At 37.0% G+C, this 23,495-nt stretch overlaps 1 protein-coding gene across 2 annotated transcripts; it reads right to left on the bottom strand.

Moving 5' to 3' along the window:
* Positions 1-2,287: 2,287 nt before the first annotated feature.
* Positions 2,288-22,054, bottom strand: NIPA2 (NIPA magnesium transporter 2). Of its 2 annotated transcripts, XM_007463763.1 has the most exons (5): positions 21,916-22,054; positions 20,467-20,523; positions 12,188-12,278; positions 10,795-10,955; positions 2,288-2,922 (listed from the first exon to the last, which is right to left on the bottom strand). In XM_007463763.1, the coding sequence occupies exons 1-5, from the start codon at positions 22,052-22,054 to the stop codon at positions 2,288-2,290; spliced, it is 1,083 nt and encodes a 360-aa protein (XP_007463825.1). The 2 variants fall into 2 exon arrangements, with proteins under 2 accessions (XP_007463825.1, XP_007463826.1); XM_007463764.1 differs by lacking the exon at positions 20,467-20,523.
* Positions 22,055-23,495: the final 1,441 nt, after the last annotated feature.

Raw genomic sequence — 23,495 nt, 5'->3', positions numbered from 1 at the left:
GAAAGATTTGTGAACTTAAGCAAGAACCTTAATTACCAGCTAATTGTGATAAAACCCATCACCAATTAGAATTAAACTTAATGATTATTTAGCTTTTGTTTAGGGATTTTTCCGGTTTTTTAATGAAAACCTTTTCTAAGTCATTTGTTTCTTTCCCCTTTTTGTGTCAGTGTTTCAGAAAATAGTGAACTTGATTTCTCTGCTTCTGCTAAATCCAGTTGTGACAAAATCTAACTTGTGAGGCATGATTTAAAGGTTACAGAAATAAAACTAATGAAACCTGTTTGTGTTCATTTACTGTGACCCTCCCTACGAGCCCTGGCTTGGGCAAGGTACTTTCTCTCCTCACTCGAGTGCACAAATCAGGCCAGGAGTCTAGGTCCCCTGCAGCCTTGGGAGAAGGGATAAGATCATGATAGTAAAACTTCCATATGGCTTTAAAAACGTTAAGACCAAAAAGTCCAGGTGCATCATCTATGGCACCAAATATAGTCTGTGAACTATTCTGTTGTACTGTTTAACCTTGAGTTACATAAAACATAACTGTCCTTTACAAAGTTACCTAAAAATGTTGCTTTTGGTAATGTGAAATAACAACCCTGGGGCGAGCATTCTGCTGCAGATTAAGAGGTAGCAGCTGTGCTGAAACTTTTTAATGAGTTTAATGAAACTCATTTAATGAGTTTAATGAAAACTTTTTAATGAGTAAATTTAAATAATTTACACTAGTGAGTTTTATAAGACTTAATAACCAAATAAAAATTTCAAGTGCTGTAAGATGTTAAATAATTAAGAATTTATTACTAATAACCTGTGCATTCTCAATGAGGGCAATATCACACCCAAGGGAGTGAAAATTGGTTTTTATCTATTGTATACAAAGCACAGATATAGATACAGTACATAAACAAATATAGAGTTATATCTGTGGTGTTAAAATTACATGGAGAGAGGCAGTTAAGTTAGAAAAAATTGTGTACAAAGGCTCCTTAGAGGGTCCATGATACAATACTGGGAAAATGGAATTTAGTTCATGAAACTTGAACTGTCAGCTTTGCCCTCATAAAGCCAGTGAACAGTGAGGCTCCTGTGGTGGCTACTTACTTATACAGTGGGCCAAGCTGTGGGGCCTTGGGCAGGAGCAGCAGAATGGAAACAAGCCCAACCCAGATACTGACCCAAATTAGTTGTATTTTTGAGGCCAATCAGTGACAGGTTTTGAAGCTGCATAGAATTAATTATAGTACTCTACCTTTTTTGCATATTTTTGAAGTTTTCTGTAAACTTTTTTATGGACATTTTTTAAAAAAACCAAAATATATAGTGGTCCAAACAAAGCAAAGTAAAATATGTGGTACAAAGAAACCATATCTTACAAATATCCTGTTTATTCTGAGCATTCAGACTTAGAAAAGAACTTTGTTTCAATTTGTCTTTTTATTTCAATATGAGCTAAATTTAAGAAATTAGTCTTCTGACTTCATTTCCAAGAGTTGTTAGAAGAGCTAAATGACAATATAACTCCTTATGAAAATATATGGAAAAGTACAAGAGCTGATGTAAAAATGGTAATCAAGGTTCCAGGCATCAAGGGATCAGAGTAACTGAAGAATAAAACCAGCCAGGCTGTAGTCCGACAAAGGGTACGCTGGTTTATTAACAAGGTGCCATCTAGGAAGGCCATCAAGATGTTCACGGTGACAACTCACTGCCTGAGAAGTATTTCAATGTGGTGATTTCCTACCTTTTTTGTTTTTGTTGTAAAAGAGTTTCCTTCATTTAATAACTTAGGAGTCTCTTAAATTAACATTTCAAAATTAAAATAATTCATCAAACGGGAGTCATTTTTACAGGTAAGGTAAATTACAGGATAAGGTATTGAGTTAATTTTGTTTTTTTAAATCAAAAAGCCTTAAAATGGTCAAGAATTGATACACTGGGCATGACAAATATACATTTCAGACTTTCATCACCAATGAAAAAATAAAGCATTTTTATGGACTTAAAACTGTCATTAGTGCATTTAGATTTTGGTGAAGGAAAATTTAAAATACCTCTATAATCATACAATGTTAAAAGGAAGTGGCCATGTACTGATGAGGTCATTTTAGTGAGCTACCATCATTTAAATATAAGAAAAGTAATTTCTTGGTCCAGGTTAGTGAAACCTTAAAAAAGATTGTCTCTAGAGAACATTATTTGAGAAGAATGCTTTTTCAGACACATTCTGATACTCAAGTTCACTTTATAACAATTATAGATTAACCTTTTAATTACATCTTTCTTATTAAAAAGCTGTCAGATTTCCATTTCTTCGGGAGATATTTTCAGCAGTGTGTTGTTCAATTCCACAGGTTACGCTCTCTTCGTTATTATTAAGAACTTCATACATATTACAGAGACTGCCATTTATTACTTTTTCATCTTTCCGAAAAGACACAGGCAGACTTGCGAGACTAAAGCTGACGTCTTTAAAGGCATGCAACAAGAATATTCCTACAATGATTGTAAAGAAGCCACTCAGAGTACCAATGACATCATCAACAGGCATATCTTGCCACTCCTTAAAAAGAATAGCTGAGCAAGTTAAAACCGATGTTGTAAAGAATACGTAATATATTGGAGTCACGATGGAAGTGTTGAATATGTCCAGGGCCCTGTTCAGGTAGTTAATCTGTGTGCTCACACAGACTATAAGGCTCAGCAGCAGAATCCAGGCCAGGGGATGTCGCAGCACAGGCTTTCCAGCAAACAGCTCTTTGATAGCAATGCCCAGGCCCTTAACACAGGAGACTGAGAACGCTCCAATTACAGAGCAGATTGTGATATACACAAGAATGTTTGTCTGTCCATGGCGAGGTCCCACCACAAAGATTAATATCAAGGACACAATGACCACAAGTGTTGCAAAGACCACAAAACCTGGAGGAGGCAAAGTCAAATATTTAAGTCCTCAATAGGAAGGAGAAAGGAGTGGCCTTAACATAAAAATCAGCTTTCTTTTGCTGCCCCAGCAAAAGCACATTCATAAAAATTTAGTTAGAAGTACACACTGGAAGATTAAACTATGCTTCATATTCACAAATTATTATACATTTAACATTTTTAAAGTAGCATCTTAGGCCTCATAATTATACAGATATCCCTTGATCAACATGGGATTGAGCTGCGTGGATCCAATTATATGTGGATTTTTTTTCTAATACATACTGCAGTCCTACACAATCTGAGGGCTGAATCTGTGGCTGTGGAACCTCAGGTGTGGAGGATGGATTATAAGTGGGTTTTCTCGGGTGCTCCTAACCCTTGTGTTGTTAAAGGGTCAAACTTACAGAAAACGGCACCCAGCTGATTCACAGCTGTCTATCCTAGAATACCGTACTACTTCCCAGCCACTGGGGTGCTCTAACTCCAAAGACAGACAGACTCAGAAACTAGTGGAGAGAAATCATGAGATGACCTTGAATGCTCAACGGTTTATAGATGCTAAACAACATTTGTCTAAAATGAGTAAATTTTAAAAATATTTAGGGACAACCACTGGGGTAAAAAACAAATCAGTAAGAGAACATGAAAATAACTGTCAGGGTTCAGGTTGCATATGGAGAACTGAACCCAGCATGATAATAGTAATGATTGTGTAGCACCATGGGCCAGGCACTTGTCTCAGCAATTTGCACCGATTAACTTATTAAACTCTGACAATTACCCTGCAGTACAGACTCTGTCATCTGCATTTTATAAGATGAGGAAACAGACACAACAGTCATTTAACCTTTTTACTCCTCTAATTCTGTCTGAAAGGAAACTTCAAATTGGACAAATTACCATCCCCCCCAAATCAATAAAAACTACCATTAATTTCCTCAGACAGACAAAGATGAAATATGAGAGGAATCAAAGCAGTCAAAATCTGGAGAGAAAGTACTCTGAGGTTGCACCAACACCTCTGCTTGTTCCCTCAGGGCAAACACCAAACCTAGAGCAGGAGTGAGGACAGGCATGAAGACCAGCAGAGAGTGGTAACCTGGGGCTTATGGATGTTTCAGCAGAGGAGGTTAAAAAAAAAAAAATTGGGAATTTTGGGACACAACAGGCCAAGATTCCAGGAAGGGAACTGAAGAGGTGCACGCGAATTTTCTGTGTGGTGTCTGTGGGCACAGAGCTGTACACGCCTAGTCAGAGGGGCCAAGTGGACAGCCTGGTGAGGAGGCCAAAGGACTAAGCAGAGAGGCCCGCCTTGTCTTGGGCTGCCGAGACAAGACACTGGCATCCACAGCTCGCCAAGCTGGAGAGTCCCAGCCTATCAGCTGGGAGCCAGAAGGGCTCTGACCAAGAGTAATGGCAAAATGGAAAAAAACTAGCCCCAGCTTACAGGTTGAAGGTCATCTGCTTACTCTTATCTGTCTACCCAAAGACATTTAAATTCTCTCTGAAGGAAGAAAACATCACTTAGAGCCTTTACACTTTTTAATACACTATGGCCAGCATTCAATTGAAACTGTCCAAAGACAAAACTAAATGACTGAAAACAAAAAAAAAACAGACCATAGAAAGAGGCCCACAAATATTAAAGTTTTCAGATAAAGACTTTAAAATACCTAGGACTCTCCTGGGACCTGATGCACCACACCATGCATGTGGCTGACAATACTGTACTGTACATCTGGAAACTGGTGGGAGGGTGAATTTGTTATGTGTTTTTTGCCACCAAAAAAAAAGGAATCAGAGTACAAAGCCAAGCTCTTGGAATTAAAAATACAATAGCAGAACTAAAAACTCAAAAGAAGGGTTGGAAGACTTGAGGAAATCTCCCAAAAGACAGTAAAAAGGCAAAGTGGGGAAAAAATATGTGAGAAAATTGATGGTCTAGTTCAGGAGGTCCAATCAACAAGAAGAATAAGAAGAATTTCACAAAGAGAAGAGTATCAAAGAAGTAATTCAACTGCTTCTAGCGTGAGGCATGAATTTTTAAATTTAAAAAGATACATCAAGTACCTAACACAATGGATAAAAATTAACCCTCATCTAGGCACATTACTGGGAAATGTCAGACAATGAGGGCAAAGAGGACATCCCTACATGTTTCCAAAGATCAGTCTCATATAAAAGATAAAGAATCAGGAATTCCCAGGTGGTCCAGTGGTTAGGACTCCACGCTTTCACTGCCAAGGACCCAGGTTCAATCCCTGGTCAGGTAACCAAAAAAATCAGTTGTGTTTGATTTCTCAGCAGCAATACTGGAAGTGAGAAGATAATGAGGTGATGGTAGATTAAAGACATCTTGATATATGCAGGGTCTCAAAAAGTCTCTCTTGTGTACCTCTCTTGTCTCCTACAAGAGTGGCTCCAGCAAAATGAGGGCGCAAACCCAGGATTTGGGAGATAAGAGATCCACGAAAAAACAAAAGTGAAAGGGATCCCCCAGGATGCTGGTGAAGGAACCCAGGATGTCGACTCTGCTAGTGGCCTCAAGACATCAGTCTAAATTGAGGCCAAACAAGGCTCTTAGAGAGAGAGTTCCATAAGAGATGACACTGCAGGAACACCAAATATGTCTGAAATTACTGAGAGTAGAATTAGATCACAGGGGAAAAATTTCAGGATGGACTGATACATTTGTAGAAAACTAAGCAAATAAGATCATTATTAGTTCAGGAAAATCAGAAGTCACAAGAAAGGAAGGGAAAATTAACCACAATGTACTATATGTCCAAGCTGAGAATAAAAGTTATGTAGTGACAATAATGTAAAACAAATCATTTAAACAAACTAAATAGATACAACTGGTAATAGATATAATAATGCCTAAAGGCAAGGAAGTAGTAGCAATATAGCATGTTATTTAGAGCAGCAGCCCCCGACCCTTTTGGTACCAGGGGCTGGTTTTGTGGAAGACTGGTGGCGGGGATGGGGGATGGTTCAGGCAGTAATGCGAGCGATGGGCGGCAGCAGGTGAAGCTTTGCTCGTTTACTGCTCACCTACAGTGCAGCCCGGTTCCTAACAGGTCTCGGCCCGGTACCAGTCCGCGGCCTGGGGGTTGGGGATCCCTGATTTAGAGATACCAAATTAAAGAACAAAAGAAACTAGGGCTGAGGGGCTGCCAGGGGAAGAAAATGACTGCAATTTCCCTAATAAGCCTTGTAGGACAACTGGCCTCTTCATATGCATATAAAATTTTGATTCAATAAAAACTACGTTGAAAAATAAAATACAGTAAGACTAATAAAGCTTTTCTTTTTTTTTACCTGGATCTCCTAGCTTGTGAGACATTTCATTTAAAGTCTCAATCTCCTCTTCTTTTGGAGCATGAATAACCATAACTGTAGATCCCAGAATACTTAGCAAACATCCAATTTTTCCATGAAGGTTAAGTCTTTCATTTAGAAAGTATGAAGAAAGAATGGCACTAAAATGGGGAGAAGGTGGAGAATATTAAAATAATCAGCTACTTTTCTCATTTTTAAATATCAACACAACTCAGAATTTAAATGACTGAACTCAAACTAAAACACTGTGAGCTTATAAAGATTCTGGCTTTCAGCCAAAGTAAAGAAAATGCAAATTCAATCACAAAACGAAAGTTTCTGGGAACCACCCAGTATGGTAGTGTATGTTTCATCATACACTAAACCAGTACAGTTACCATCTTTCTACTGTAGTACATCAATGTGAAATTTATAATAAACAGAGCTATGGTACAAATGTATATTCTATTTAAGAATCTATATCCAAACCAATGCTTAATATTTGCTCAACTTTAATTTATCCCTACTGGTTGATGCATCCTTTGTACATTTTCATTTAATTCTATGTAATTCTAGAATTACATGTAATTCTATGTAATTTGCCTATTAAATTATCAAGTTTTAATAATTTATAACTAGTTTAATCAAAACCTTTAAAAAATATAAACCTATAAATATAATAATGGCATAATATACAAAAATTAAGGATAAAAGACATGTGCCATAATATATCTTTATATATCTTTATTTATTATACATAACATCTTATATCTTTATATATTATGTATAATATAATAGTATCTTGAAAATTATATAATTTGCATACAACATTGATTTATATAAATACTATCTTTAAAAATAAAAATACCTATCAACCAACCAACTTTGGGAATAGTAGCCAAAATCCAGACTTCAATATGGGCTTAGCTGTTTGGGCTAATGATTAAAATAACAGAAATAGGACAAGTCTTGTACTGCTCCTTCCAAACAAGGATCCTGGGCCAGTCTTCAACCATGCCCCAATCAATGATTTTCTGTAGAAGGTACAGAAATCTATTCATCACCAACCACCACCTACCAAAGTATACATGTATCAAATGATAAATATTGTAACAAGTGCAACTTGGAATTTTAAAAAACTGAAATTAAAGTAGAACTAGTGCTGACTTTGAACACAAGCAAGACAAAGAATAAAGGCATCTTCTCCCACAACTTGACAGCTTGCCTCTGCACAGAGGGTAACATTTCAAAAGCAAATTACTACACAGCATAAAAAGTTCTCCACGTTGCTTAAATGTAAATTATGCTGACCATGTGTGGTTATATGGTACTGAAAACTTCACAGGCTGAAACCCTAGCTGTTGTTTCTACATGTGATGAGTAGGGTCCTTACCTCACTAGGACACTGAGTGCCCCTAACGGAGTCACTAGGGTGGCTGGTGCAAAGGCATACGCAGCAAAGTTGGCCACCTCGCCAGCTCCCACTTGGAGACAGACAACAAGAGAAAACTCTCAGATAGGAACATATCTAGTCAAAACGGAAATGCCTGCATTTTATTTACATTTATTTTTTAACATACTATTTCAATTGTATCTAGTAATTTCTGTATTTTCTCCCATCTATTCATAAGGGTTCTCCTGTAAATTAGCAACATTAGAACAGAGTTCAAACCCATTAGAAACAATACAAATCTATAATTTCAATGGAAGACATCTAATTTATGTTTATATAGGTGTTTTTTTAATTAAAAATTTTAATAGATATTTACATCCTATGACAACAAACACAAATCAGCTAAAACTGATATGAAAGCACTTCTCCCAAGTCTTTTTCACTAGCTCTTTTCTTTTTTAAAACCCAACTCTTACATTCAAAAGGTATTCTTAGGTTCCTACCATGTGCCAGATGCTGTTCTAGCATCAGGAAATACATCAGGGAGCAAAATAAAGATATCGCCCTCCTAAGACTTACATTTTAGTGAGGGAAAACAGACAAAACACGTATGTCAAGTATTTAAGTGTGCTAGGAAGAAAACAAAGCAAGGGAAAGGAATGGAGAGCTGGTGACAGGCAGGACATGGTGCCAGGCAAAGGTGCTCTGATAGGTAATTTTGACCAATCTGATATGGAGTGAGGGATTTACCAGCAGGTATGGGGAAGGGGGAGAGACATCCCAAGCAGGGAGAAGAGCAAGTACAGAACTTTGACTCAAGACAATGTCTGGCGTGTCTGAACAGCAAGGAAGCCAGGGTGGCTCCAGCAAAGCGAGCCAGGGGGAGAGAAGCCAGGGAGAGTCTCACAATGGATTTTAACTGAGCTGAAAAGCCACTGGGGAATTTTAGCAGGAGAGGGACATGTGATCTCATAAAACGATTACTCTTGGCTACTATTTTCAAAATGGTTATGCCAAATATCCTTTGTCTCTCACTCTCCCCAACACTTAGTATTGTCAGATTTTCAAGTTTGCTAATCTGTTAATGGGAAATGGGATTATTTTATTATGCTTTCAATTTGCATTTTCCCTTTTCATGTTTACTGGCCAAGTGAAATCTTTTAGTGAAGTAGCTGTTCAAGGTTTTCCCCTATTAAGCTATTTGTTTTCTCTTATTGATTCTAGGTAATTCTTTACATATTTTGAACACAAATCTTTTGTTGGTTAAAAGCATTTTTTTTTTAATACCATGACCTGCTTTTTTTATTCTCTTAAACTCTTTTAATCAAAAAAGTTCTTGGGGGCTTCCCTAGTGGCACAGTGGTTAAGAATCCACCTGCCAATGCAGGGGACACGGGTTCGAGCCCTGGTCTGGGAAGATCCCACATGCCGTGGAGCAACTAAGCCCGTGCACCCTGACTACTGAGCTCGCGCAGCCCAACTACTGAGCCCACGTGCCACAACTACTGAAGCCCAATTGCCTAGAGCCTGTGCTCTGCAAGAGAAGCCACCACAACGAGAAGCCTGTGCACCACAATGAACGGGAGGGTGAATTTGTTATGTGTTTTTTGCCACCAAAAAAAAAGGAATCAGAGTACAAAGCCAAGCTCTTGGAATTAAAAATACAATAGCAGAACTAAAAACTCAAAAGAAGGGTTGGAAGACTTGAGGAAATCTCCCAAAAGACAGTAAAAAGGCAAAGTGGGGAAAAAATATGTGAGAAAATTGATGGTCTAGTTCAGGAGGTCCAATCAACAAGAAGAATAAGAAGAATTTCACAAAGAGAAGAGTATCAAAGAAGTAATTCAACTGCTTCTAGCGTGAGGCATGAATTTTTAAATTTAAAAAGATACATCAAGTACCTAACACAATGGATAAAAATTAACCCTCATCTAGGCACATTACTGGGAAATGTCAGACAATGAGGGCAAAGAGGACATCCCTACATGTTTCCAAAGATCAGTCTCATATAAAAGATAAAGAATCAGGAATTCCCAGGTGGTCCAGTGGTTAGGACTCCACGCTTTCACTGCCAAGGACCCAGGTTCAATCCCTGGTCAGGTAACCAAAAAAATCAGTTGTGTTTGATTTCTCAGCAGCAATACTGGAAGTGAGAAGATAATGAGGTGATGGTAGATTAAAGACATCTTGATATATGCAGGGTCTCAAAAAGTCTCTCTTGTGTACCTCTCTTGTCTCCTACAAGAGTGGCTCCAGCAAAATGAGGGCGCAAACCCAGGATTTGGGAGATAAGAGATCCACGAAAAAACAAAAGTGAAAGGGATCCCCCAGGATGCTGGTGAAGGAACCCAGGATGTCGACTCTGCTAGTGGCCTCAAGACATCAGTCTAAATTGAGGCCAAACAAGGCTCTTAGAGAGAGAGTTCCATAAGAGATGACACTGCAGGAACACCAAATATGTCTGAAATTACTGAGAGTAGAATTAGATCACAGGGGAAAAATTTCAGGATGGACTGATACATTTGTAGAAAACTAAGCAAATAAGATCATTATTAGTTCAGGAAAATCAGAAGTCACAAGAAAGGAAGGGAAAATTAACCACAATGTACTATATGTCCAAGCTGAGAATAAAAGTTATGTAGTGACAATAATGTAAAACAAATCATTTAAACAAACTAAATAGATACAACTGGTAATAGATATAATAATGCCTAAAGGCAAGGAAGTAGTAGCAATATAGCATGTTATTTAGAGCAGCAGCCCCCGACCCTTTTGGTACCAGGGGCTGGTTTTGTGGAAGACTGGTGGCGGGGATGGGGGATGGTTCAGGCAGTAATGCGAGCGATGGGCGGCAGCAGGTGAAGCTTTGCTCGTTTACTGCTCACCTACAGTGCAGCCCGGTTCCTAACAGGTCTCGGCCCGGTACCAGTCCGCGGCCTGGGGGTTGGGGATCCCTGATTTAGAGATACCAAATTAAAGAACAAAAGAAACTAGGGCTGAGGGGCTGCCAGGGGAAGAAAATGACTGCAATTTCCCTAATAAGCCTTGTAGGACAACTGGCCTCTTCATATGCATATAAAATTTTGATTCAATAAAAACTACGTTGAAAAATAAAATACAGTAAGACTAATAAAGCTTTTCTTTTTTTTTACCTGGATCTCCTAGCTTGTGAGACATTTCATTTAAAGTCTCAATCTCCTCTTCTTTTGGAGCATGAATAACCATAACTGTAGATCCCAGAATACTTAGCAAACATCCAATTTTTCCATGAAGGTTAAGTCTTTCATTTAGAAAGTATGAAGAAAGAATGGCACTAAAATGGGGAGAAGGTGGAGAATATTAAAATAATCAGCTACTTTTCTCATTTTTAAATATCAACACAACTCAGAATTTAAATGACTGAACTCAAACTAAAACACTGTGAGCTTATAAAGATTCTGGCTTTCAGCCAAAGTAAAGAAAATGCAAATTCAATCACAAAACGAAAGTTTCTGGGAACCACCCAGTATGGTAGTGTATGTTTCATCATACACTAAACCAGTACAGTTACCATCTTTCTACTGTAGTACATCAATGTGAAATTTATAATAAACAGAGCTATGGTACAAATGTATATTCTATTTAAGAATCTATATCCAAACCAATGCTTAATATTTGCTCAACTTTAATTTATCCCTACTGGTTGATGCATCCTTTGTACATTTTCATTTAATTCTATGTAATTCTAGAATTACATGTAATTCTATGTAATTTGCCTATTAAATTATCAAGTTTTAATAATTTATAACTAGTTTAATCAAAACCTTTAAAAAATATAAACCTATAAATATAATAATGGCATAATATACAAAAATTAAGGATAAAAGACATGTGCCATAATATATCTTTATATATCTTTATTTATTATACATAACATCTTATATCTTTATATATTATGTATAATATAATAGTATCTTGAAAATTATATAATTTGCATACAACATTGATTTATATAAATACTATCTTTAAAAATAAAAATACCTATCAACCAACCAACTTTGGGAATAGTAGCCAAAATCCAGACTTCAATATGGGCTTAGCTGTTTGGGCTAATGATTAAAATAACAGAAATAGGACAAGTCTTGTACTGCTCCTTCCAAACAAGGATCCTGGGCCAGTCTTCAACCATGCCCCAATCAATGATTTTCTGTAGAAGGTACAGAAATCTATTCATCACCAACCACCACCTACCAAAGTATACATGTATCAAATGATAAATATTGTAACAAGTGCAACTTGGAATTTTAAAAAACTGAAATTAAAGTAGAACTAGTGCTGACTTTGAACACAAGCAAGACAAAGAATAAAGGCATCTTCTCCCACAACTTGACAGCTTGCCTCTGCACAGAGGGTAACATTTCAAAAGCAAATTACTACACAGCATAAAAAGTTCTCCACGTTGCTTAAATGTAAATTATGCTGACCATGTGTGGTTATATGGTACTGAAAACTTCACAGGCTGAAACCCTAGCTGTTGTTTCTACATGTGATGAGTAGGGTCCTTACCTCACTAGGACACTGAGTGCCCCTAACGGAGTCACTAGGGTGGCTGGTGCAAAGGCATACGCAGCAAAGTTGGCCACCTCGCCAGCTCCCACTTGGAGACAGACAACAAGAGAAAACTCTCAGATAGGAACATATCTAGTCAAAACGGAAATGCCTGCATTTTATTTACATTTATTTTTTAACATACTATTTCAATTGTATCTAGTAATTTCTGTATTTTCTCCCATCTATTCATAAGGGTTCTCCTGTAAATTAGCAACATTAGAACAGAGTTCAAACCCATTAGAAACAATACAAATCTATAATTTCAATGGAAGACATCTAATTTATGTTTATATAGGTGTTTTTTTAATTAAAAATTTTAATAGATATTTACATCCTATGACAACAAACACAAATCAGCTAAAACTGATATGAAAGCACTTCTCCCAAGTCTTTTTCACTAGCTCTTTTCTTTTTTAAAACCCAACTCTTACATTCAAAAGGTATTCTTAGGTTCCTACCATGTGCCAGATGCTGTTCTAGCATCAGGAAATACATCAGGGAGCAAAATAAAGATATCGCCCTCCTAAGACTTACATTTTAGTGAGGGAAAACAGACAAAACACGTATGTCAAGTATTTAAGTGTGCTAGGAAGAAAACAAAGCAAGGGAAAGGAATGGAGAGCTGGTGACAGGCAGGACATGGTGCCAGGCAAAGGTGCTCTGATAGGTAATTTTGACCAATCTGATATGGAGTGAGGGATTTACCAGCAGGTATGGGGAAGGGGGAGAGACATCCCAAGCAGGGAGAAGAGCAAGTACAGAACTTTGACTCAAGACAATGTCTGGCGTGTCTGAACAGCAAGGAAGCCAGGGTGGCTCCAGCAAAGCGAGCCAGGGGGAGAGAAGCCAGGGAGAGTCTCACAATGGATTTTAACTGAGCTGAAAAGCCACTGGGGAATTTTAGCAGGAGAGGGACATGTGATCTCATAAAACGATTACTCTTGGCTACTATTTTCAAAATGGTTATGCCAAATATCCTTTGTCTCTCACTCTCCCCAACACTTAGTATTGTCAGATTTTCAAGTTTGCTAATCTGTTAATGGGAAATGGGATTATTTTATTATGCTTTCAATTTGCATTTTCCCTTTTCATGTTTACTGGCCAAGTGAAATCTTTTAGTGAAGTAGCTGTTCAAGGTTTTCCCCTATTAAGCTATTTGTTTTCTCTTATTGATTCTAGGTAATTCTTTACATATTTTGAACACAAATCTTTTGTTGGTTAAAAGCATTTTTTTTTTAATACCATGACCTGCTTTTTTTATTCTCTTAAACTCTTTTAATCAAAAAAGTTCTTGGGGGCTTCCCTAGTGGCACAGTGGTTAAGAATCCACCTGCCAATGCAGGGGACACGGGTTCGAGCCCTGGTCTGGGAAGATCCCACATGCCGTGGAGCAACTAAGCCCGTGCACCCTGACTACTGAGCTCGCGCAGCCCAACTACTGAGCCCACGTGCCACAACTACTGAAGCCCAATTGCCTAGAGCCTGTGCTCTGCAAGAGAAGCCACCACAACGAGAAGCCTGTGCACCACAATGAACAGTAGCCCCCGCTCGCCGCAACTAGAGAAAGCCTGCGCACAGCAACGAAGACCCAACGCAGCCAAAAATAAATAAATAAATTTATTTTTTTAAAAAAGTTCTTAATTTCAATGTCAAATTTTAAAATATCTTCCTTTATGGTTAGTGCTTCATACAACTTGTACAAGAAATCTGTCTTAAAATTCTTTATCCTCTAAATCCTTGACTGTTCTGCTTTCACGTTTAAGCTTATAAACCACCTGGAGTTGATCTTTATACAGAGTGAAGTAGGAACCCTATTATTCTTTTCCAGATGGACTGTTACAGCAATATTTACTGAAAAGTACACTTCCCTATTTCAATACCACCTCTGTCATAAATATACTGCCCATGGACCTATTCTATTGGCTCATGTATCTATCTTGTTATAATACCATCCTGACTTGATTAGTGTAACTTCATTAAGTCTTGATATCCAACAGAACAAGTCCTTTCACCTTTTCTTCTTAAAGAGTATCTTTGCTTTTCTTAGACTTCTGTATTTCCACACAAAATTTAAAATCAATTATCATGTACCACCTAACAACCTAGTTTCAAATGGAATAGCATTAATCCATATATCAGCATGGAGAGAAACGACAATTTTACAATTACAACTATTATAGTGATGAATCTTTCAATCCATGAAAATGACATATCCCTCTACTATTCGTCTCAGTAATGTTTTCATTTTCTCTGTGGGAATCTTTACCATCTTTTGTTAGATTTATAACTAATTCCTGTTTCTTAAAATTATATGCTGATGGTAACATTTTAACATTTCATTTTCTAATTGTTTGTTGCTGATATATAGAAATACAGCTAAGTTTTGTATACTAACTTTGTATCCAACAACCTTGCTAAATTTTAATTTTATAACTCATCTGTATGTTCTTTGGAATTCTTATACCCACAATCATATAATCAGCAAATAACAACAGTTTATATGTTCCTTTCTAATCCTATTTTCTCCCCTTGACTTTCTGCATTGGCTAGAAATTCCAGTAAAATATTGAAAAAGTGATGAGAGGTTATTTGCTTGTTCCCAGTTCCAAAAAGTGTCTTTAGGTACATGTAAAAGTATGAGATTAGATCACTCCCTAACACCATACACAAAAATAAGCTCAAAATGGATGAAAGACCTAAATGTAAGGCCAGAAACTATCAAACTCTTAGAGGAAAACATAGGCAGAACACTCTATGACATAAATCACAGCAAGATCCTTCTTGACCCATCTCCTAGAGTAATGGAGATAAAAACAAAAATAAACAAATGGGACCTAATGAAACTTCAAAGCTTTTGCACAGCAAAGGAAACCATAAACAAGACCAAAAGACAGCCCTCAGAATGGGAGAAAATATTTGCAAATGAATCAACTGACAAAGGATTAATCTCTAAAATTTACAGGCAGCTCATGCAGCTCAATAACAAAAAAATAAACAACCCAATCCAAAAATGGGCAGAAGACCTAAATAGACATTTCTCCAAAGAAGATATACAGACTGCCAACAAACACATGAAAGAATGCTCAACATCATTAATCATTAGAGAAATGCAAATCAAAACTACAATGAGATATCATCTCACACCAGTCAGAATGGCCATCATCAAAAAATCTAGAAACAATAAATGCTGGAGAGGGTGTGGAGAAAAGGGAACACTCTTGCACTGCTGGTGGGAATGTGAATTGGTTCAGCCACTATGGAGAACAGTATGGAGGTTCCTTAAAAAACTACAAATAGAACTACCATATGACCCAGCAATCCCACTACTAGGTATATACCCTGAGGAAACCAGAATTCAGAAAGAGTCATGTACCAAAATGTTCATTGCAGCTCTATTTACAATAGCCCGGAGATGGAAACAACCTAAGTGCCCGTCGTCGGATGAATGGATAAAGAAGATGTGGCACATATATACAATGGAATATTACTCAGCCATAAAAAGAAACGAAATTGAGCTATTTGTAATGAGGTGGATAGATCTAGAGTCTGTCATACAGAGTGAAGTAAGTCAGAAAGAGAAGGACAAATACCGTATGCTAACACATATATATGGAATTTAAGAAAAAAAAATGTTATGAAGAACCTAGGGGTAAAACAGGAATAAAGACAGAGACCTACTGGAGAACAGACTTGAGGATATGGGGAGGGGGAAGGGTGAGGTGTGTTAGGGCGAGAGAGAGACATGGACATATATATACTAACAAACGTAAGGTAGATAGCCAGTGGGAAGCAGCCGCATGGCACAGGGAAACCGGCTCGGTTCTTTGTGGCTGTCTGGAGGGGTGGGATAGGGAGGGTGGGAGGGAGGGAGACAAAGAGGGAAGAGATATGGGAACATATATATATGTATAACTGACTCACTCTGTTATAAAGCAGAAACTAACACACCATTGTAAAGCAATTATACCCCAATAAAGATGTTAAAAAAAAAAAAAAAAAAGTCTTCAATATTTCCCCATTTTTGCATTTACTGGGCAATTGTTGGTTTTGGCTTTTTTTTGTTAGCATTTTTTTTTTTTTTTGGTTTTGGCTATCTTAGAAATCCTATATCATATTAAGGAAATTCACTTAAATTATTAATTTGAAGTGGTTTCTTTATAGTCATGAATAGTTGAATTTTACTGAAATAATAATTTTTCTCCTTCAAATTAACATGGTAAATTACAGTGATTGGTTTTCCAATATTATGCCAACTTTGCATCAACAGAATAAATCTAACTTGTTCATACTGTACCATTTTGTTTGTAATTTTTACATATATTTTTACATATAGACTTGATTTTTCCTTTCTTATCCTGTCCTAATCAGCTTTTGGCATTAGAATTATGCTAGCTTTTTTAAGAAGAGTGAAGGAATATATACTGCTTTTTATATTATTAGGAAATTTTTTCTTTTAATTATTTCTTCTTTAAATGACTGAAAAATTTACCAATGAAACCATCTGGGCCCAAGCTTTAGTATATGCAAAGGGTTTTTTTTGGCTGCGTTTGGTCTTAGTTGTGGCATGCGGGATCTTTCATTGCGGTGCGTGCGCTTTCTCTCTAGTTGTGACGTGCAGGTTTTCTCTCTAGCTGTGGCATGTGGGTTCTATAGTCGTGGCACACAGGCTCTCTAGTTGAGGCGTGCAGGCTCAGTAGTTGAGGTGCACAGGCTTAGTTGCCCCGTGGCATGTGGGATCTTAGTTCCCTGACCAGGGATCAAACCCGCATCCCCTGCTTTGGAAGGCGGATTCTTTACCACTGGACCACCAGGGAAGTCCCATATGCATAGGTTTTAAAATTATAGATTCAACTGTGTTAAGTTAGAGGAGGATTCCAGTTTTCTATTTCCTCATGAGTGTTGAGAAATTTTATTTTTCAAGATATTCTACGTTTTTTTATCGACTGGAATAAAATTTTCATAACATCCTGTTAATACCTATAAAACCCTAATTATATCACCTACCTTCTCCTTTTCTTGATCAGTTTCAAGGTTTATCAAGTTCATTATTCTGATCATAGACCCAAATGTTTGCTTTATGCCCTGTTTTCTATTTAAATAATTTCAGCTTTTCTCTTTACTTCCTTCTACATTTTAGGGTTTATTCTGCCATTCTTTTTCTATTTTCTTGAACTAGATGCCTCACCTTTCTTATTTTCACTTATATTTATTTGAAACCATAAATTTTACTCTAGTTACTTCAGTTATATTCCACAAATTATGATATTCTGTACTTTGTATCAACATACTGAAGTATTTTCTAAATTAAACATATTTTTAAAATATTTTCTAATTTCCATTCTGACTTCTTTGAACCATGGGTTACATAAAGCGTATTTCTAAGTTTCCACACGTGTTTTTCACGATATCTTTTTGTTACTATTTCTAATATAATGATCTGTGAAAAGACTTCATCAAATCCTTTGAAAAATTAAAGACTGGCTTTATGGTCCTGCAAACAGTCCATCTGCATCAATATTCCATATGCACTTGAAAAGAATGTAGATCTTAAGTTGCTGAGTTCAGTGACTTAAGTGTGTTAAATCTGCTGTTCAAATTTTCTATCACCTTAAGGATTTTACACTGCTTTCCCCATCAACTGCTCAGAGTGTTACATTAAAATCTCACTGTATGATTTTGGATTTGTCTATTTCTCCTTGCTATTCTGTCAACTGCTGCTTTGTATATAAGGCCATATTATTAAATAAAGTTAGAACTGTTAAACTTCCTGAGTTGAACCCTTTGTCTTAAGAAATAATCCTCTGTCTCTAGTATTGTTTTTTGCTTTGAATTATACTTTTTCTAATAACAATAACAGAAATCTCAACTTTTTTCAGGCATGTTTTCCCATCCTTCTCTTTCGGCCATTCTGTATCTCATGTTTTACAGTGCACCTTGTAAAAGGCATGTAGTTGTTTTTGTTTGTTATTTTTTTTTATAATTCCAGTAGAATAATCTTTGCCTTTTAACTGGGACATTTTGTGTACAGTAGTTATTGATATATCTGGATTTAAATATACCACCCATTTTGAAAGATTTTCTTTTCAAAAGTTTAAAGAATAATGCAACACTTCAAATATTCAGAAAAACAGAATAAAATATAAATGACAGCTATATATCCACCACCCAGACTCCCCAAGTGGCATCACCTAACTGACCCTTATTAGTCCAATTCACAAGTTCTCTCTTTCAGCTGCCTGCTCTGGAGTCTGCGATCACCTCTAGGGCAGAAGTATCTCCAGCTTATCCTGAGCTCTATGCTTTTCCCTGATCTAAGCTAGCTAATTCTTCACTAACATGTTAGCTCTTCAATGCTTTTAAGAGGATGCTTTTTTATATCCTGTCCAGACTTTTAACTTATTTTCAGCAAATCTTATTAGTTTTAGCTTCAAAACACATCCAGAATTCTACCACTTCTCACCATACTCACTGCTACTACTCTGGGTCCATGCCATCACAACCTCTTACCTAATTATTTCAATAGCTTCTTACCTGGTTTCTCTGCTTCTGCACCTATGCAGTCTGTGCCTCAACACAGCAGCCTGAAAGTTCCTATTAAAACCTGAGTCCGATCAGGTTACCTCTTCACTCAAGCCTCCAATGACTCCCCATCAAACATAAAAGTCAAAGTCCTTTCTATAACCTACAAAGCCCCACATGATCTAGGCCCTTATTACTTCTCTAAACTTACCCCTACTGCTTCCCTGCACATCCACTCCCTTACTATTCTTGCCTCTTTAATGTTTCCTGAGGTTTTAGTAATCCAGTACTGTATAACAAAGCACCCCCAAAACTGGCAGCTTAAAACAACAAAAGCCATGTTTTTCTGTTGGTCAAGACTTAACGGTTTCTCATAGTTTCTGTTGATCAGTAGGTACTTCCCACTCAGGGTTTTTCAAGAGGTTGCAGTCAAGATACAATCTGCAACCTGTACCTTGCTACAATCTGGAGGACCCAGTTCCAAGATAACTTACTCACGTGACTGGTAAGTCAGTAACTGGTTATAGCCTGGGGACCTCTCTTCAGGCTGCCTGACTGTCCTCCAGCACAGTAGCTGGCTTCAGAATGACCAATACAATCATCAAGGCAAACCTTAACGCCTCTGATTACTCAGTCACATCATCAATTCCACTGTATTCTTTGATCACACCAGGTCAGCACTAATTCAATGTGAGAGGGGATCATACAAAGATGTGACCACCAGGGGATGAGGATCTTTGTGGGCTATCTTGGATTCTGCCTACCACACTTTAAAAGGCAAGGCATGGTCTTGCCTCGTGGCCTTCATATTTATTACTTCCTCCTGCTTAAAATGTTCTTCCCCCAAATATCCATATGGCCAGCTTCCTCAATTCCTTTATGTCTTTTACTCAAATATTATCTTTCCAGGGAGGGCTGCCCTGGCCCCCTAACTAAAATCTAAACCTATCCATCCTTCACTTTATTACATCACTTCCCTACTTTACTCCTAGCAAGTGTTAACATTTACCACTAATACACATTTTATCTTGTTTATTTTTTTTGTCCATGTAGAATGTAAAGTCTCATGTGGTTGAGAATTTTTTTGTTCGTGTATTCTGTTTGCTATATCTCCAGCACCTAGAACAACTGGCATAGAAAAACTGATCAAGAAATATTTGCTGAATGAATAGTCAAATCAGTCTCTTTCTTATTTCAACTGCCCTTAAGCTTAGAAAAAAGTTTACATAATTTAATCTTGAATACTTTGAAGGCTTAGTGTCTTAAGGATCACTTTTTCCATGTACCCTTTAAAAGGTAATCATCAAAGTAAGCATGGACAGTCTTCTCAAATGCATATCTCATTTCCAATTTAGAATGAAAATTAATGGAGGGACAGGAATTAAAAACAGGATGTGTTCTATGATCTTTCACTTTCAAAATTACCTTCTTAAACTGAGCATAATTTTAAAAAATACATATATATATATATATATATATATATATATCAGACATGTTTTAATCAAGTAAATGTCTTCTCATTCAAATTAAATAAGCTATTAAACTGCGAAATGACTTTTACAGGCTTAAATTTTACATATTTTGTGTTTTGTTCATTTACAAAAACAGAATTTATTTAACGTTTTAAAACTGCTGGTAATATGAGGCTGTAATAGTATATGTAAATATTTCAATATACAGCTATAATATTTTCTTGAAATGTCCTCTATACATACTTGATAGCAGTCCAGCCCACCACAACCATTCTTTAAGATATGCATGGCCACCTTGACCTGTGAATGAAAACATATTTCACCTCTTTGGAAGAGTACCAGACTTTAATAAATTTATGACAACTATTAGTAATGACAGATTTTAAAATATCATTTGCTAATTACTACTACATTGAATAAAGGTTTCATCATGATTACATATGGGATTTCTTAGATAATATTTTTATGATTATCTTAGAAAAGGGGATGTGAGGATCATGTGAATGTGAGTGACGTATATTCAGTTCATACTTCATTCTTTTGTTTTGTGAACTCAGTTTCAATAAAGAAAGAAACTGAACTAGTAAGAAGTAGCCCAACTTCAAATGAATCAGATAGTGGACAAGCCACTTAGGTGTGGGTGAGCCCTACTTATGAGGTAGTAACCTTGGAGAAAGGGGTCCTATATTGACCAGACATAAAAAGACTGAGCACTGCTCACAGTGTGGGGCTTCCAGGATGCTCATGCTGCCTTTTTACTTGACTTTCCTCCAGTCTAAACTAATAAGATCCGAAAGCAATCAGTACTTAAGCCGTTGTTCAAAAGAAAAAGCCAATGTGAATGAACCCCTTGACAAGCGTATCCACATGGACAATGAGTACCTGCCTTAGGAATGAGGACACACTTGTTCAAGCAGCATATGCCAATACTCTCTCCTCTCTGCACTAAATCTAATAGAGGCCACTGTTTTAAGAGAGTTTAATTAGGTTTGGCCATAGAGATGGCACAGAAAAGAAGAAGGTAACATTTTTTACTGCCAAAGCAGGTTTTCCTGTGAGGTCAGAACTGGGGCAGAGGCTGAATGACAGAACGTGACCAGAATGCAAAATAATTCTGGGAGCTGTCATGATGCACCAGAAAGTCAGGGGGGTTCAATCACACTGGGCACCCCCCAGGGTCTCGTGACTTGTCAGTAATTTCTGGGGATCAACCTACACCACCCATCAGAATTTCACGCAACTGAGTACACTTCAACCTTAGGAAGCCCTCTCTTTCCTTCCTGCCAATTGGAGATCATCAGAAGAAATGTCTAAGGAAAAGTCAAACTTTTACTATCACAGACAAAAGATCCTAGCCTTCAATACGATTCTGATTCTGTCCACATACCCTCATTTCCTCCTCTGCAGTCATATCAAAATTTAAAGGAAAGGCTGGATGCTAATTGGGCATTGGTCCCTACTCCCACTTTGATAATAATGCCAAGAGTAGTTAACTTATTTTGACATCTTCTTACTTTTTATTTTTCTCATTAAAAAAAATGATTCTCTATAAACATTTACAACTCTTGCACAGTTCAAAGTTTTAAATATAGTCACTAGGAATGAAGACATGGTCTTCTACAGTCAAAGAACCCAAGTACATAAGCATACACTGATGTCATTTCAAAGTCACATAGGGCATAAATAACCTACCTGCTCTCATGGAGCCTTTTCTAGCAAGTCGCAGAAGGCCTTTTTTTTTCAAAATGAAACTCCCTCCAATGAAAATGCTGGAGCTCATAGCCAATCCCAGACCAATATAAAAGTCATATTTTCCACGGCCCTGGCTCATTTCGTTTGTTACTTTAAAAGTTCCTGTGAATCACATTGATCAAGAACAGAGAAACTGCTGGTGCTGGAGGCAGGATGATGCAGTCTTCAAATCTAAATGATGCAAAAGAAAATGAGATTTTTCACAGAATGACAGGATGCATGACCACATACAATTCAAAATTTTACCCTTTCTCTTTTCATAACATAATAACATTTCTATTGGTACTATTAGTTAACATCAATATATTTACCATTTGTATTTAGCACTAATCTAATTATATTTCTTCCAATTATGGTGAAAGATGGGATCTTGATACAAAACCATACTTAAAAACTGAACTCATAGGGACTTCCCTAGCGGTCCAGTGGTTAAGACTCCAAACTTCCACTGCAGGGGGAGAGGGTCTGATCCCTGGTTGGGGAATTAAGATCCCACATGCCATGCGGTGTGACCAAAACAAAAACAAAAACAAAAACTGAAATAATAGAAACAGAGAGCTCCCAGAGTTAGGGGGTACGGGGTAGGAGTGAAGGTGGTTAAAAGGTACAACCTTCCAGTTACGAGATAAATAAGTCATGGGGATGTAATGTACAGCACAGTAACATAGTTAATAATACCGTATTGTATATTCGAACGTGGCTAAGGCAGTAGATCTTAAAAGTTCTCATCACAAGAAAAAAATGTGTAACTCTTGTGTGGTAATGAATGTTAACCAAACTTAATGTGGTAATCATTTTGTAATATATACATTATGTGGTACACCTTAAACTAATACAGTGTTACATATCAGCTATAACAATAAAACTGGGGAAAAAATTAAAAATAAAACCACATTTAAATTGATTTTATAAACTCTGGTTTCGTATTTTTAAAATGTTTCCAGTCTTAGCTGGATAGTCCATAGTAACAAAACTTTGCTGATAAGACAAAACCTTCTAGGGACTTCCCTGCCAGTCCAGTGGTTATGACTCTGTGTTCCCACTGCAGGGGGTACAGGTTCAATCCCTGGTCGGGGAACTAAGATCCTACATGCAGCGCAGTGTGGCCAAAAGTTAAATAAATAAAATAAATAAATAAATAAATACATATTTTAAAAGTTAGTTTCACCAAAAAAGAAAAAGAAAAAACTTCTACAGAATGAAAATCAGGCATAAAAATATACAAATCTAGTCTACAAATACATTTACCAATTTCACAAATGTGTCCTTTTTGAATAATCTATACAGAGAAACAAAAAACTTTCTCACTCATATATTTTCTTCTTAGAAATCTATGTAGACATAAGCATTTGGTAATTTCTTTCTTATTTAGCCTATTTGGGGGTGTGTAAAGGAGAAGGCAGATGTCACATTATTTTGTGAGCAGAGGATGATGATTCTAACAGACAGATGTTTGCCAGGGTGTATGTGTAGTACTGGTGGACTTTTTAGAGAACCTGAGGGCCATGGGACCTAGAGGA

Source organism: Lipotes vexillifer, unplaced genomic scaffold (assembly GCF_000442215.2).
Source record: "Lipotes vexillifer unplaced genomic scaffold, Lipotes_vexillifer_v1.1 scaffold200, whole genome shotgun sequence".
Lineage (NCBI taxonomy): Eukaryota > Metazoa > Chordata > Mammalia > Artiodactyla > Lipotidae > Lipotes > Lipotes vexillifer.
This window is presented reverse-complemented; position numbering and strand designations above follow the sequence as displayed.